The following is a 16837-nucleotide window of genomic DNA, read 5'->3' as shown; positions in this document are numbered from 1 at the left end:
TGAAACATTAAAAACGACATATTTTTCTTTATTTTACTCTCACCTAAACTATGGATTAACTATATGGGGCAATTCAACAAATGCATTTAAAATTTTTAGAATGAAAAAGAAAGCTATCAGGATTTTAGCAGAGGGTATTTATCTAGAACACTGCCGACCTTTCTTTATCAAATTCAAAATTATGCCGCTACCTACTCTGTTGATATTTCAAGTTCTGACAGAAATTTACAGAAAACGAGCTCATTTAATAAAGCAATCTGATGTTCACGTTCACAATACGCGAAAAGTGTCACTATTTACGAACAAATCGTTGTAGATTACGTCTTTCAGATCAAAATTGCCTTAATTATAACTATCACAATATTTTACCAAAAAGTATTAAACAGCTAAGCTGTAATAGTTTCGAAAAAGTTATAACAAAATATCTTCTGAAACATACCTTTACTGCTGAGAAGAATATATGACTCATTGCAGAACATCCACTGAACTGTATACCGTGACTTTGCCATAAATCTTTTCTGTTTATTATATTACGTTTTATATTCATTTTTTATATACTGTGTATTTTTTTGACTTTCTACCAACAATATTTGTATTTGTTTAATAGTTAAATAGGGCCTGTGTAGCGCAAGCGGTAGGATGCTTGCCTCGCAAGCCGGTGGTCCGGAGTTCGAATCCCACCGCCGGCAAGAACATCTAGACATTTTAAAAATGTCTATAGGCCCCAGGTCGACTCAGCCTGAGTCGTAGGCTCAGTTGCCTATGAGTACCTTGGGTAAAACCAGGGGTAATAATAGACGGTTGAAGCGTAGCACTGGCCATGTTACCTTCCTTGTATACCGTAGGCCCTAGATATAGCAGACTACCCTGCTATACTCCCAAAGCCGCGACAGCGGTATAAAAACGGGAGACTATTACTATTATTAAATAGTTAAATAAATAAACTCTAAACTCTACTGCCAACTATTTCACTTTTTTGGCAGGTACTATCCTTTCTCCCTCCAGGACTAAAACTATATAATCTCTGGCCCTTGGACTCTTGAGGATCATAGTTTCCCATGAGATCCCAAGTTTCCCATCGACATCTTCACTTTGTTGAGGGCTCGATTCCCTCTCTACATGATTGACCAGTTTTCCTTGTGCTCCACTGGCACCAACAGATCATACACATATGCTATTGCCTGTACACCAATGTCCAGATCGGCCTTCAAAATCTTGTTTTATAAAACATTCCAAAGAAGTGGTCCCAGAATGGAGCCCTGCCGCACTCCCGTCGTGGTTCTCATAGAGTTACCCCTTCGCAATGTTGATGCATTTATCTTTGAAGTAGTCCCTGACCAAGTTATGCAGATAGGGAGATATCCTCAAGTTGTCCAGTAGCCTGACGATAATTTTACAGCTAGCACTATTAAAACCATTTCGTACATAAAGGAAGAAAGCCACCATCCATCTGATCCTACATATGGATATCTCCCTCTTGATCCCCGGATCTCCATTATTTCTCCCTCCAGCCTTGTCCTCACAAGAATCTCAAAGACCTTGCCTAAGGTATTTAGCAGGCATGCCCCAAGCTCCTCTAATTCTTTTCACGGTTTAGGGATAAGTATGAAATTTGCCGTTTTCAGATCTCCTGCGCCACAGGAAGCCACGTATGGGTCCTCCAAAAGAGACTCTGTTTAAACAAGTAAGAAGATTAATTAATTCTGACACCGGCTGTGGAAGTTTTCGATGATTTAATTTAATATTTATAATGTCTATTACAATATTTAGCCCCTTCGTTTCTACTCCAATAGAATATTGTAAGTAGACCACCTTGTACTAGATAGATATACTGCAGAGACACGAAATAAAGATATTTCGTTGATTAATTATCTCCTTACTGGCATACCTTACGGTGCCAATTCAAAGTTGTTGCATGCTGTTTTCAAATAACACTAAATTTAGAGACTGCGCCATGCGAATCTGCATCGATTTTTCTACCGCCGTCGCCGAAAGGAAAGTGAATTTAGCGGGTTTGTTCGTTCCAGCTTTCAACTACCACCGTCTCATATGCGTACACTTTTTAATTACCAATTTTACGGCGCAGAGAAGACAGGTTTATTAGTTTAGGTATAAGATTTTTCATTTAATTCCTTTTTTTGGCTTTATTGTTCGGTTTTTTGCATGCAGTGTACAGTTTTTCACGTGGTGTTTTTTGTTGTGTGTGAAGTGCAATTAGATTTGTTATTTGAAATATAATCACCCGTTGTGCTCACTTGTTTTACTTGTAATTTTGTATCAATTACGATTGGAATGTTTTTGATACTATTTATTGCTTTTAGATACACCTATTTTGTTCAAACCCTCAAATAAATGGCTCATGAGTACTGTTTTAAAAGCCTCCTTTTCTGAGGACGTTAAATTGAGCATACGTTGGTACGGATATTTTGACTTTTCGCTGCATGTATCCCTTTCTAATTCAATTTTGCATGTGATTCGATGTTTGCTGGAAAACCTACTGTAGCTTTTAATTAAATGCTTGTATCCGACGCTGATTGATATGAGGATGTAATCAATATTTCCCATACCGCGAAGCATGCACTTGCCCTTGGCGTAGGCAAAGGGCTGCGGAATATCCCAAGTTCATATTTTTCTTTGAAACACATGTTTTAACATATCAACTGCTGATGGCTGGTGCATGATAACTGCTGAGAAAATTGTTTCCCAAGGTGTGGAGAATTAAATAAATTAAACATATTTTACAATAAAATCTTTAAATCAACAAATTAATTTAGGAATAATGCACTTACTGCGTAGATCATAACAAAGACTATGGATGGTATTAATAAAAATATTATTTTGGGTGTTACTTATGATTTTATAAATAAATATTTTAATTATAAAAACATTTTAGCAAATAAGTAAAAATTTACTGATTTGAAATTAGCATATGCATATAAGAGTTTATCCATACGAATAAAATTAAACTTTTACGTAAATAATAAATGCGTAATTGCGTAAATGTAACGAAAATATAGAAATACTATTTCAGTTGTTTATAAAGCACAAAATACAAACATCATGTTTGGTAGTGTTGTGATCAAACAGAAAGAATATAAAACACCGCGTTCCTGTGAATATATATGAGGAGGTAAAATGAAAACAAGCTTAAGTCACAAATAAGTAGTTTTTCAGGGAGCGCGAAAAACTTATAGGTTTGCTCTGAAAAAGGATAATAAGTTCTAATCAACGTTATGCAATAGTATTGGTTCCCAACATGAGATTAAAACACTTTCAAAAAAATAGTTTAAAAAATTGAACATCTTTGTCTTTTCAATTTTTGGAAGACTTTCCTTTTCCCTTTTTTCGGAGGTATTCAATTTCTTTTTGTGTCTGGTAGCATATTTCAATTCTCTTCAGTTCACTAATTGATTGGATGTCATAGTATTTACTTAGCTTCTTACTATCAAGAAGTGGCCAATTTTCTCCTAGTGCCCCTACCTTGCCTATACCACTGTAGATGTCATGGTATTCCTGTTAAATTAAAATTATGGGTTTTTTTTCGCAACTGCTTTTTTGCTCTTCTAAAAACACGGTCGGTCGGTAAACTATATCCGCGTACAGCGAAATAAAATGAAATCCATTGGATGGATGCTTTGTGTGTTTCCAAAAAATGAATAAGTGTTCTCAGAACAATATTATTTTTATTTTAAGAAACACAACCATCGCTAAACAACCTTGGTACAGAACAGTCCTAAAAATTAGCTTCTTTCAAATAGTTAAAGAGAGTCGATGATATTTCCACACTGTATTTTCTTGCCTGCTTTTCTGTCCAAGTATAGAATATGTGGTTTTCAGTTTTTAGATCAGTAATACAAAAGGTATAAAACCAAATTTATCTCGCGAATAAGCTTCTTGAATTGGACTTTTCGGTTTTGGCTGAATTTGTTGAAGATCAAAATAAAGGTTAACAAAATGAGAAACATCCATTTCCATGTACTTATAAAACGCCTTTGCTCTTCTTGAATGAATCCGCTTTTCAACCATTAGCTGCGCCTTTCAGCAGACTGTGCTGGTGCACTTTTAATTTATTCCTTGAAAAGGCAGCACTTACTGTAAGTATCGGAGGCAGGTAACTTAAAACCTATATTAATAATTTAATTAGTTTACTAATTTGTAAGTCTCACTGGGTCAGCTGAGTGGCAGTTGCAGAGCTCCTATTGATTGGTTGGAAATAAGCTGGTTAACATGGTCCAGTATAGTGGAAATAAGTTATTTTACCATGGGTAATAATTTTTTTGCATGAATCAGATAAAATAAACCACTTCGGCTACAACAGAACAATGCATTGGTACATCTAATTCAACTTTTATTTTTGTGTGACTTAAGCCTGTTTGCATGTTACCTCCTTATACGAGTATGTACCTGCACTATAATAGCCCAAGATAGCGAAGAGTCGCGAGGTGCGCCGATGGTAGAAAAGGAAGTACACGTCGGAGATACACGTCTTTAGCAAAAATTAAAAACTTGTTGCCAAGTCTTGTCTGAAAATTTGTTATAGATATAGAGCATCTGCAGATCTTTTTTGGCTAATATCAAAAACCACCAAAAGTGTTTCTGTTAATCTTACCAATTTTGTTAACAAAATGGATTGTTAAAATACACTGTGATTTTTCGGTTATATCAGTAGTATCGTCCGCTAGTATAGAAAATTGAACTTCAATAATTTCTTTTGAAATTTCATTTTTTATTTACCTAATCAGCAAGACAATCTATTAAATCGTTTTGTATTGTTTTTGACAATTCACTTAATCTTCGACTTCTGTTTTGAGTTTTCCGTAGCTAGATATCTGACCTTCCAGCCCCAATTTACATATTAGTAAATTTTCCCCATGTTTTTGGAAATTACCTTGTTCAATTTTCTGGCGCTTACATTAAATTGGTGCAGCATACGTTGTCAATTATCTTCATTTTGAGAGAGTATATAACACATCATATATAACACAAATATATATTGCAAAATAATCATACAACTAGTTGCTACATTTCCGTTCCCAATCCCCACCTTTAAGTGATACCATCCTGAGCTGTCTTCTTCTAAATCATGGATCTCATAGCACGATTTATTGTCTTGAGAATATTCGTTTTGGTCACCTTTTAATTCTTCCATTCTATCTACATATTCTTTTTCTTTTTTATGTTTTTATTCTCTCTCACTAGCCTATTTTCCCTATTATCTTAAAATCCCATCTCGTGTAGAACGTTCCACAAATTGTTCCAGTTTACACAGTCAAATGTCTTCTGGTATTCCAGAGAGCAGATGATCATATGAATTTTGAATGCTACTGTTTTTATTGCTTTTTCCAATATTATTGCCCACCATGCCAAATTCAGTGCTTTTATAACTTTCGTACCTTTGGACTAAATTTTGTAGTTTAACCTCGTATCTCTTCCTCATCCATAACTTCTACAAGATATTTAAACTTTTTCATACGTTCACTTGTGTATTATCTTCAATTAGAACCTCAAAATCATCGTCTTTTTGGATTTAACGAATGTTGTAGCACTCGATAAATTCAATTTAAAACCTTCCTTTTTCTTATTTACATGACATTTCCGCGATAGAGGTTGGTAATGATCATGGCTATTCTGAACGTAGATGAAGCTGCGCTGAATAGTTCGATTGATGTGCATTCGTACTCATTCTCTTAAGATCATGGATAATCCCTTGTATACTTTGAGTTTAGCCTGAGTCTATTTAAGTTCTTCCATACCTTAAAATTCACGTCTCCGCTAGGTGGTAAGGCCTCAGTGGGGTGACTCCATTGTGGTAGGTGGCACAGCTTATCATTTCACATATCTATCCTTGCTATGCTTGGCTGTATGTCTAATGGAATAGAGCTATGTAGGAAACTCTTTCTCGATTTTAGTCGGCTTCTTTGTTGGCTGCAGTGGTACGTATATCTAAGCATCCCGTAATTATTCACCAAGTCTCGTTTAATGCTGACTTTAGATCTTTGCACGAGCGGGCGAGCATAGTCTGCTGCAGAGTAACATAGCCAAAGCTGAGGCTCCTAGCACCGACGGATTGACTCCCCATTTACTTCCAGTAAGCTTCCATATTATGTTTTTGCCGGTAGCTACTTTATTTTTTGTTTTTATGCGTTTTGTATCTAATGCTGTGTTTTCTCTACATCTTAGATAAAAAGCTGATAGCTAGCTGAAAGTTTTGGGCTAAGAACCTTCTTGAATTTTGCGGTTGTGGTTGGTCGTTGTTATAGCTGTTAAAAAGTAATAAAGTCAGGAGGCTTCCTTGCGAAAGCTTGTTATTTTGAGGTTTCCAGTGACTTATTCTGCCCTTCTGCCTATCTCCGTAGAATATACGGTTCTGCAAAAGGGTGCAAACGCTGTCTGTAAATATGGGGTCCCTTGTAATCTGATATATTTTATGTAAAAGGATATTATGTTACACTGTGTCATATGCTACAGTCAAATCGACCAAGGCTATCCAGTGATCTACCCTCTTTCGAAACCATCTTCAATAAACTGAGTCAGATCCATACACCTTTATTCCAGCTGTTTCTCCTCGATGTTTCTTTTCGTGTTTTCTTCAGAGTACTTATATGTCGAAAAACGACAGTGACGACATATAAACAACCCTGTCGCCCTCCTCTTTTAATTTCAATTTTTTCTGACGTGTGCTAATTATTGCGCAATTTTTTCGCTGCTTGTAATATCAAATCTCTATAATTCTCTATAATTCTCTATAATTCTCTATATTCGTTTAACTTCACCGACTTCGATGGGCTGTCATGTAGTGAGAATGGAGACCGTAAGATTGCCAAAAAGGGCCTTAGATAGTAAAATGCAGGGCGCAAGACAAGGTTGGAGGCATAGTTTGGATTAGGCCAAGACTCGATTTGGGCTCGATATCCATTATTTGTATGTGGCGGACTTTATCAAAAGCCTTAATGTTATTTAATAAATACATGCACCAGTTTTGGTTAACATTCAAACATATCTTGAATAATACAATAAATGCAAGGGAGCTTCTCGTGTACCGACGCGACGCTTCTACGGAATTTAAATTGAGTTTCTTCTATAACTATGTCAAGTCTTTGGTATATGCGATTGTAAATAATTTCGGTGTGTGAGACATTACGTTGATGGTTCGGTGATCGCTGCATTCTCTAGAGGTTTTCTTTTTTTAAAAATAAATGAAAGTCATAGTAATCTATTCGTTGGATGTATCATCTAATTGATAAATTTCATTAAAGAGCTTTACCACGGTATCTACGTAGTCATATTTTATTATTTTAACAAAAATCGATAGGCAGTGCATCGCTCACAGGGCATTTTCCATTTCGTCTGGTTTTTAATGCATACAGTATTTCTTCCTTTGTAATTTCTGCGCTTGTCTCTCTTCCTCTGAAAGATACGTGCTTTAGGTTGTCTCTATCTATGTTAGTGTCTAATTTTTCGAGGTTTTCAGATATTTTTTGTTCACTTTCTTTTTATGATTGCTCCTACAAGATGATAGATGGATTAACAGCCGTATTAAATATTAGGTATAAGAAAGTTTGTAGCTGGTTTCTATCTAAGACGCTACACCCTATGTTCTTAATATGTTATTGATGGAAAACACACAAATAAGTACTTTAACGATGTATTTATAGGTGCTTATCAATTAATAATTATTCGAAAATCACGTACCTACTTAGATATTAAATTATTGATAACGAGGATTATAAACATTAAAAGAAATGACAAAAAACATGGTCGAAAAACAATGTTTTTTTATTTTTAACGTATAAATTGTAATATATCTTTAATATTTTAATTACATACCTACCTTTTTATGAGAAAAGAAAGAGTTTAACCATTACCTGCTATCAGAAATTCTATTTGTGATGCGCATGCATCTTAACCTGATCCCTAGAGAAATTTTATTGGTACGCGCATGGTAAAAAGTGATATATCCCCTTTTCCTCTGCACTGATATTGTATTTAGTAGCAGCCAATAGCAGTCGATTTGCCAGATGCCTCTGCCAGATGCCTCTAACGTGGGCCAATGAGCGATGATATTTGTGCAATTTTTGGCAGTTGATCATACGCGCCAGGGAGAAAGGTATCAAAAAATTGAATATCGCTTTATTCAACAAAATAATAAAATTATAGAACGTGAAAAGTCACAAATCGTACACTTTTTTTACTTCTCCGTTTGTGAACGAACGTAAAATTCACGTAAGTATTACTTTTATGGTAATAATCTTGGGTACAACCGCATGCATGTGCCGTCTCGGCGATGAGACGTTAAAATCAATTTTTCACTAATATATTGCATGATAGATTTTGAAAATATGTCATGATCTATTGATAAAACAGCATGGTCCTTAGTTGTACCAGTTATGGGCGAGCTGAGAGCCCATGCCCTGGTTAGAATAAGGAATGTTCATTATAAAAAAAGGTGTCTTAGTTTTTTAACCTAATTTTTTTGCGCCAATCTTACACTGTTCCTTTACATTTCAGGTCAAATTCTCCAGATACTAAGGGACCCAAAATGACTGACCGCAAAGCAGTTATTAAAAATGCCGATATGAGCGAAGACATGCAGCAAGATGCTGTAGACTGCGCTACCCAGGCGATAGAAAAATACAATATAGAAAAGGTAATCTGTCCTCAATATTTTATTTACGTTTTTGACCTTATATCTTCACGAAAACGACTTAATGTGTAGGTTTTACTCATTTGCATGCATTAATCATTGTGTAATGTATGCATGAAGAATATAACCAGGAGGTATTTAAATTTGAGCAATACATTTAAGCAGTGAGTCATTTTTCACCTATGCAAACCTGAAACACAAATGTTGATATTCTATTAGTTTAAAATATTGAATTATAAGTAGATACAATAAAACTAGTAGGTGTCTATATAGGAAGCTACTTTAAAATAAATATATTTTTCTTCCTGAAGTCTTTCATTTAAAGTCAGTGAAGCAAAACATCTCTTATTGAAATTTCTTTATTATCCTTTCTGTCCAGGTGACTGATCATATAGTTTTAATGCTAATTTTAAATGTTTATTACTAGTAGATTCCTAGAACTGACATTTCCCTATATTATTTATAATTAACTCTTCTTATTTAAAGGGTCAAATAATACTCAATTTATCATCAACACCACTAGTGCTATCAGAGGGCTTTGGCTTTTTAATTAAATTAGATTTATATTTGCTTTTGCAAAAGTTTACTATTTTCAGAAGCTCTGTTAAATCTTCAGATCATAAGCAATATCTTGTATTTTTTTCTTCTGTATCGAGTGTTCAATGAGATTCATGTGTCAAAAATAATTTTTGGTTCACAATTTGAATTGGAAACTTTGGCTGTCAAAATATAAAGTGAAAGTTCCCATTTTTTCATTCAGTATCAATATTTTTATTTCTAAAAATTGTTCGTAATGAATAACTACACATTTTTTCCTTGTATTTTTTATCCCTTGTACAATCACTGATATAATTGTTTCAACACTTATATTAAATGTTCTTTAGGTTATTGGCATTATCCTTATTTAAATTGTAAATTGCTTAGTTTCTTTAATTTATCATTGTTCTTTTATTAATGTAAACATTTTCACTGATAAAGGCTGATTATTTTTATAACTTATACAAATAGACCATAATAAAAGTTGTCTGGTGGATTAAAAATATCACATGATCTCTAATTAATTAAAACAATATTTCATATCTACAACTGTATATGTAATGTCTGGAAGCAGACAATTCTTATAGTCATCACAATTTAAGGATGTCTATCCAGTTGTTTTCAACAAGGTTACCCCAAATCTTCTCATATCTTAGTGATTAATTTGCAAAACAGCATTTTATAATGACAATATTCACCTTTAGTCAGTATTGTAACTGGATTGGTGGGTTTAGGATGGCTGTAATCTTTCTTTATGAATGTAAACTACATTTATGTTGATAGAAATCAACATACTTCATGATTTTCAATTTTATTCTTTTAATAATTATAATCACTCAAATAATAATGTCTTTGATCTGGACTGGATCTGAAAATCGAATGCAATATAGTCCTGGACAATTCTAGCAATATATGGTATTGTATTATCATGCACAAAACCAAAATTTTACGATATAACTGATGTAAAGAACTAAGAGAATCTCCTTAATATAATAAACAGCTGTTTAAACTTTCTCTGTCATGACCAGAGCCAGTCCTAGTGATACACAATGTCTGTTCATGTATCCATTGAAATGACACCCAAGAAAGAATATGAACTGCCACCATACCCAACCTGTGGGAATAAAATGGCCAAGGGACAAAAGGTGAGTGGTCAGAAATGAATTAGCCAAGAAATAAAAATGCGTAGGGAACAAGTGTAGAGGTGCCACCTGCAGTTGCATACTCTGTTTCTGGTCCAAAGTCTAAGATGAATCTTCACTAAAGTATAGCATGCAGCTTTGGCAGAACTTTTGTTGCTATGGGAGGATTCGATGTTGCCTTAATATAAGAGTGGGTCAAATTAAAGGTCTATTGAGTGTTGGTAGAGAGTTTGCACCTAGTGTCTCTACCGAAGTCCCCATGACTTCTATTTTAGTTAATAGAATGTGTACAATAAGCCAATAGCAGCATATGAGAGGTTTATATCGGACAAGAGAAGTCTGATATAAATTTTCTTTTCTTCCAGAGATAATTTGCATTTTTTTAAGACCATATTTCATACATATTTCATCAAGTTCTACAAAAACACGATATGAGATTGTTTATCTTAAGGTCTTTAGTAGAAGACACTTAAGTTGACTCAAGTTTCCAGTTTGTGTGGTTAAGAGACCTACGTTAAAGTAAGTTTTTTTTTTGTTTACAATGATAATTGTCTAGATCAAGTCAAACGTTAATACCAAACAGAAACAAGCGTTTTCTGATTTATTGTCCAGAAAAATTGACCCTGCTATTGATTTTACTTAAAGTATGACTGATTTGAATGTGGTTTTTTTATTTTAAAATTGTATTTTTAAGTATTTAAAGTTAAAAAATTTATAAATTGATGAACATTCCTTCATGAGGGGCTGTAAGATACATGCATTATACACTGATTTCTCCAAGGCCTTTGATAGGGTCAACCATAATATTTAAATATTTAAACTTATAAAAATGGGTGTTAATGGTCCACTTCTTGGATCATACTCAAGTGATTTTGTTTCCAGTGAGATTAATGTTCATTCAGGAGTACCCAGGGTTCTCATTTGGGGCCCCTATTATTTAACATATTCATCAATGATATACACCACTGCCTTTAGCACAGTTCACCTCTTCTTTTTTGCGGATTGTGTTAATCTTTAACATGATAAGTTAAGTGAGTAGTGTGTGTTGAATGCCATGGCCCTGAACACATGCAAGTGTCATGCTGTTTCTTTTGGACGATCGAGAGATCCAATGGAATATAATTATAATATACCAAACATTCTTGTTGATTAGGTTACCGAAATGTGTGATCTCGGAATTAATTTAAGCTTTAAACTTTTATTTGAATCACTTTATGTTCAATAACTTCCAAGTCTGTACAAATGTTTGGCTTTATAAAAAGATGCACTAGAGACTTTCAGAATATTGAAGCAATTAAATTACTATATTGTTCTTTAGTTGGACCTCATCTAAAGTATTGTTCTTGTGTATGGTATTCATCTTATATTTACGTATCAAAAATCAAGACAGTCTAACACAAGTTCTTGAAATATGTAGCATATAAACAAGGTATACATACCTTCTGAATTAAATCAAGTAAATTATGATCAAATTGAAACCCAACTTGGTATTCTCTCATTGTATGACCAACGATTAATTAAGGATGCTTAATGGTATAATTAATTCTACAGTCTGGTGTCCTCACCTACTTGAGCAGGTTGGTCTGCATGTACCTCTTCCTAGAACATGACTAACCCAAACTTTTTATGTTCCTCTTCACAGAACCAACTATGCATATAATAATTTGTTATCTCGAGCACAAAGATGGGCAAATATTCACCCAGATCTACATTTTTTTGCTCCGAGGGCAGAATTCATCTCTGGTTTCAGGCATGTGTTTATTTGAATAACTTTGGAAAGTAACATAGTAACGCCCAACTTTCTTTGCCTGATTGAAGTTGGTTACACTCTTATATTGCCCTTGGTGTCCAAATCGTGTTGCTGAGGAACTTCATGCTGTGTTTAAAAAACTTTTCCAAGCCGTTTTGGTCCAAAAGAAAATTCCTGTTGTTCAGATGTTTCATTTTTGTTTAAAAGAATTATTTTCATCAATGTTAGGTGTCAATGCTGGTATTAATATAATGTTCTATACATTAACTGAATCCTGAAAGCTTGCTATAAAATGAAAAAGGTTGAACTTTTTCGCCAAAAGCTAATTTATCTGTGTCGATTTTCAGGATTAGTAGCTGGAAATTTGTAAAGGGATGTATTAAAAAAAGTGTGCAGTGGCAGTAATATTGGAACTGTAACTCTACTATTTGCAAAGTTGCGAAACTGTCTTTTATAATACTCTTCTTAGGCTGTACAGCTAATGTGATTAAAAATGCTGCAAAAGCGAAACCTTCGTAGTAAAAGAAAGAAATAATGCCTCGCTAATTAAACATGACCGTGTGCCGCAAAGGACCAATAATAAAGTCCTAGGTGCGAAATGCATATACAGGATGTTTAGATGTCAGCCGCTCTGGGTAGTAGATATCTCGTGGATTATATTTGTTACGATATTTGTGTTCACCAATCTCACAAACCCCCCAAGTAACAAAGTTATGTTTAATTATATAATGGAATTTCATAAAACTTCAGAATAACGTGTTGATAACATCCTTATTGAGCACATATTTATGTTCAGTGACGTCACAAACCAATGAGTAATATTTTTATCAATATTCATTGAGTTATAGAAGTATTCAAAGTATGACTAACAAAAAAAAACTACAGTAGGATATTTTCGTGTTTATTGTAAAAGCAAAAAAATCAATGTCTAATATATAATCACAATTTAATACCATTTTCTTTTTTTTTCAGGATATTGCCGCCTACATTAAAAAAGAATTCGACAAAAAATACAATCCAACATGGCATTGTATCGTCGGTAGAAATTTCGGATCATACGTGACCCACGAGACCCGCCACTTCATCTACTTTTACCTAGGACAAGTGGCGATACTGTTGTTCAAGAGTGGTTAATCTCCAAAAGCCCCAATTTCACCTGACTTCTAACCCCCAAACAAACTATCCACCATTCCCTAACCCCATTTCCAGTATTCCACTATTAGATGATCACTTTTTCAAATATCCTAAGTATATGTTTCGATCTGGGGCGTATTTTTGAAATCTTATGACATGGATGTGAAGATGCGCCTTAAAAATTTTGAGTTTTTTTGCAGACGATAATTTTATAACCTTTGGAATAAAATTATTTTGTTGATGAAGTTTAGATTTTTCACTTAAAATGAGGGATTTTGGGCAAAAGTAAGGTGACGCACAAATTTTTGTTTTTTCTTTCTCAATTGATGCAAGAAATTTGGATAAATGGGAAACTCTCGCTACAATTTTGACCATTAATCGAGTTGTTGCTGTGCAGTCGATTCGGTAAAAATCCTGTATTTAAAGCTAGCAAAAAAAACAACAGCTGAATCTTAATTGTTGCATATTTATAATTAATAATTAACTTAAACCATTTAAGTTTTCAAGTGCAATTATCTCGTTTTTCCAATTTTCTTGTATACTTTTTTGGTTTTGGTGCACATGGAAAATTCAAAATTTGTGTTTTCAAGCTCGAATTATTTTTGAATTGAATTCGAATCTGGCTGTGAGATTTGGTGTTTGTAAACCAAGATGATAAACGATCTTATGGGGTATTTCAAAAAGACTGATAAAATATTTTGGGATGCCCTGTATATTCAATGTACATTCCTTTCGAGATGTTAAGGAAAATGTAGTATTTTGTTGTACAGTTTGTAACTACCTGTTGGAATAACTATTGAGAATACAAATAACTGTTTACATATGTGCTATCCATTAACTAAACGTTTACACAGCTGGTACAGATTTCCAGAATTCTGGAAATGGATATCATGAATAAAAACAGTTGATATATCTAATATGGTATTACTAACGACCCCACAGGTTCTGCTTGAGTATGTATCATAGACTATGCGGTAACTCTTGAAGGGAAAAACACCTGATGTCAGTCCTACACCTAATGTATCTAGTGTCGTAAGTTTTGAAATTTGGTATATATAGTTCTTTAGTACATAAATGGATATGTGACTTAGAATATGCCAGTGGATTGGGTCGGACGACATAAGTAGTACAGTAAGAGATGGACATGTATGTCTCACTTATTCTACTAATCACTACGGGATGTTAAGAAGCTATTAAACAAGAAGATACACTGATTCTGATACAGAATTTGCTAAAATACCAGTCTAATATGCATTTACCATAGATAAATAATTCAAATGGTATCTTCTCTCTAAGTTGACACATTTATAAATGTTATCATTAATTGCTTTTTAACAGGTTCAGATGGAATCAACATATGGATAATACTTGGCTGTTCTACAGAGTACATACATTTTAATACAATTATCTCGAAAAATTCAAGGGGGTTAAAAGGAGAAAAATTGACATCATTCTTTGTTTCTTACACCAAATATTGTTTAAAATAATTTAGGCAGCATTGATTTGAACAAATTCTAGAGCAATTCAGTTATAATTAATTGTAGTAAATTGCACAAATCTATCTTTATTTATAATTTATCAGTATATTGCTGATTGTAGCGAAATATTTTTAAAGGGATTTTTAATTTGGAAATAATTCGACCTGTATATATATAACTAATTAAGTTGTTAACAAAAATAATAAAATGACAACCAATAATAAAAAATGTTCTTGTTAATATAGAGGAAGCTCAGTTGAGAAGAGCTCCTTGACGCTTCAAATTGCAAGAACGTCTTCATATTAAGCTTCAAGGGTTTCTTCTGCAATTATTTGGTTGACAGAATTCTACGTCCACTCTATAAAAAATATATGTATCCCGAAAATTTATTGAATTTCTTAGTAGTTCTTTTAAAAAGGATGATATAGGCAAAGATGCTCCAGAAGGTATGTGTTTTAAAAGAACTGTTTAGAAAATATTGCCTACATGTAGATATATTTTGTTCTTGGGAAACAGATGATTTGTTTTTCTCGAATGCCAATATTTTATTTGTTGCCTCCTAGGGTCAGAACTGATTATTTTTCGTATATTATGTTTTGAGAGTTATTTGGCAAAAAGTTTTGGCGCACGCTATATTTTTTTACTAAATAGAATGCTCCTTCGAGGGTGTAAATTTTTGTTTTTATTTTGTTGATGAGGACTTTTTGTCAAATCACTCCTTTTATCCCGAATCATTTTTGAATGTAATATATCCACAAAAATGACAACTTCACTTCTTAAAAACAATTGTTGTTTAAAAACTGTATTTCTCAATGTAATAATATATGGTTAAAGACGAACATTTTTTGTATTTTTTACGCCTTTTTCATTTTTTCTCCAGTTATCCCATTAAAAGTTGAGCTCAAAAGTTATTTACAAAAATAGGAGGCAGCTGTAAGCTTCACATTTTAAAATTAGTTAACAAATGATTCAGGGTCTTCCATAATACTACACCGCATCATCTTTTTTAAATTGAAACGCCCTGTATTTTGTTTAAAATTCGCTTCACTTCCTCGTTATACAAAATTTCAAAGATCTGTTAGGAGCCAAAGAATATAGTTTTGATATTACTGGATGGAGTAGATCGCACAAAGGTTTGTTTGCTAACCCAAAATACTATATTGGGTTGGATAATGTCGGGGATAGCACAGCAAGAGAATATGGCTAATATACAAATACTCGCATGATATCTAGACGACAAATGGATGAAGAAATAAAAAAATATTGGGAGTTAGAAGTAGATCAAAGCTGAAAAACTTTCAGTAGATGAAAAAGAGTGAAGAATATTATAAAATAAGAGTATAAAGGAATAAAGCACGTATTCCTCCCATATTCCTTATGTCTTCATCGATGTTATCAAGGAACCTTGTTCTGGGTCTTCCCTCTTCTCCTCTGACCAATGGGTCTATCAAGGAGCGTTTTTCTAGCTGGGTCATTTTGTTCCACCTCGGACGTCCTTCCTTAATATGTTTTACGATATCTGGTTCCTGGCCATCGAGCAAAAAGACAAAATAGGGAATCTAATCGTTATGAAAAGGAGACCAAAATTCATAAAAGTGGCGGATATATCTGGAAATGCAAAGGCGCCAAATTTAAGACTATGTTCCAATATTATTATAAGCATTATGTTCCAAACACTTAAAATACTTTTTAACACTAGAGCATAATAAAGTTTTAAATAAATAACGATAATAGTCTAAAATGTGACACAATTGTTAAAAAACTTCAATATAACTAAGCTTTCATATGACAGATGGGACAAACAAGAACATAACCCAATTAAATTTGATTTCTTAAACAAGGAAAGAGACTCTGTTTCCTTGTTTAATGTGGCCTCTCAAAATGGCACTTCCGGTCTAACAACATTTTTGCCTCCACTACCTTTACATTCCCTCTTCTGTCTTTATGCTCGATGTTCCTGGCATATCCTATAAAGTTCAAAATTGTATCGTGTTCACACTTTATTGTCATTCACTGCTCCGTAGATTCGCCTTAGTACTTCTCTTTCGAAACATGCTATTACTTTTTGTTAAGAGTCGCCCAGGTCTCTGAACCATATGTTAGGACTGGACGTATTATTGTTTACAAAACAGTTTTTTTTTGTATTTCTCTA

General features: G+C 33.6%; 1 protein-coding gene across 2 annotated transcripts; it reads left to right on the top strand.

The window, feature by feature from the left end:
* Window positions 1-1979: 1979 nt before the first annotated feature.
* Window positions 1980-15524, top strand: LOC140441098 (dynein light chain 1, cytoplasmic). Of its 2 annotated transcripts, none has more exons than XM_072531536.1 (3): window positions 1980-2109; window positions 8509-8647; window positions 13046-15524. In XM_072531536.1, exons 2-3 carry the CDS (start codon window positions 8540-8542, stop codon window positions 13205-13207), a joined length of 270 nt encoding a protein of 89 aa, XP_072387637.1. In that variant the 5' UTR covers window positions 1980-2109; window positions 8509-8539; the 3' UTR covers window positions 13208-15524. The 2 variants fall into 2 exon arrangements, with proteins under 2 accessions (XP_072387637.1, XP_072387636.1); XM_072531535.1 differs by lacking the exon at window positions 1980-2109 and adding an exon at window positions 8065-8223.
* Window positions 15525-16837: the final 1313 nt, after the last annotated feature.

The sequence above is a fragment of the Diabrotica undecimpunctata genome, chromosome 5 (genome assembly GCF_040954645.1).
Source record: "Diabrotica undecimpunctata isolate CICGRU chromosome 5, icDiaUnde3, whole genome shotgun sequence".
In the NCBI taxonomy this organism is placed as follows: domain Eukaryota; kingdom Metazoa; phylum Arthropoda; class Insecta; order Coleoptera; family Chrysomelidae; genus Diabrotica; species Diabrotica undecimpunctata.
This window is presented reverse-complemented; position numbering and strand designations above follow the sequence as displayed.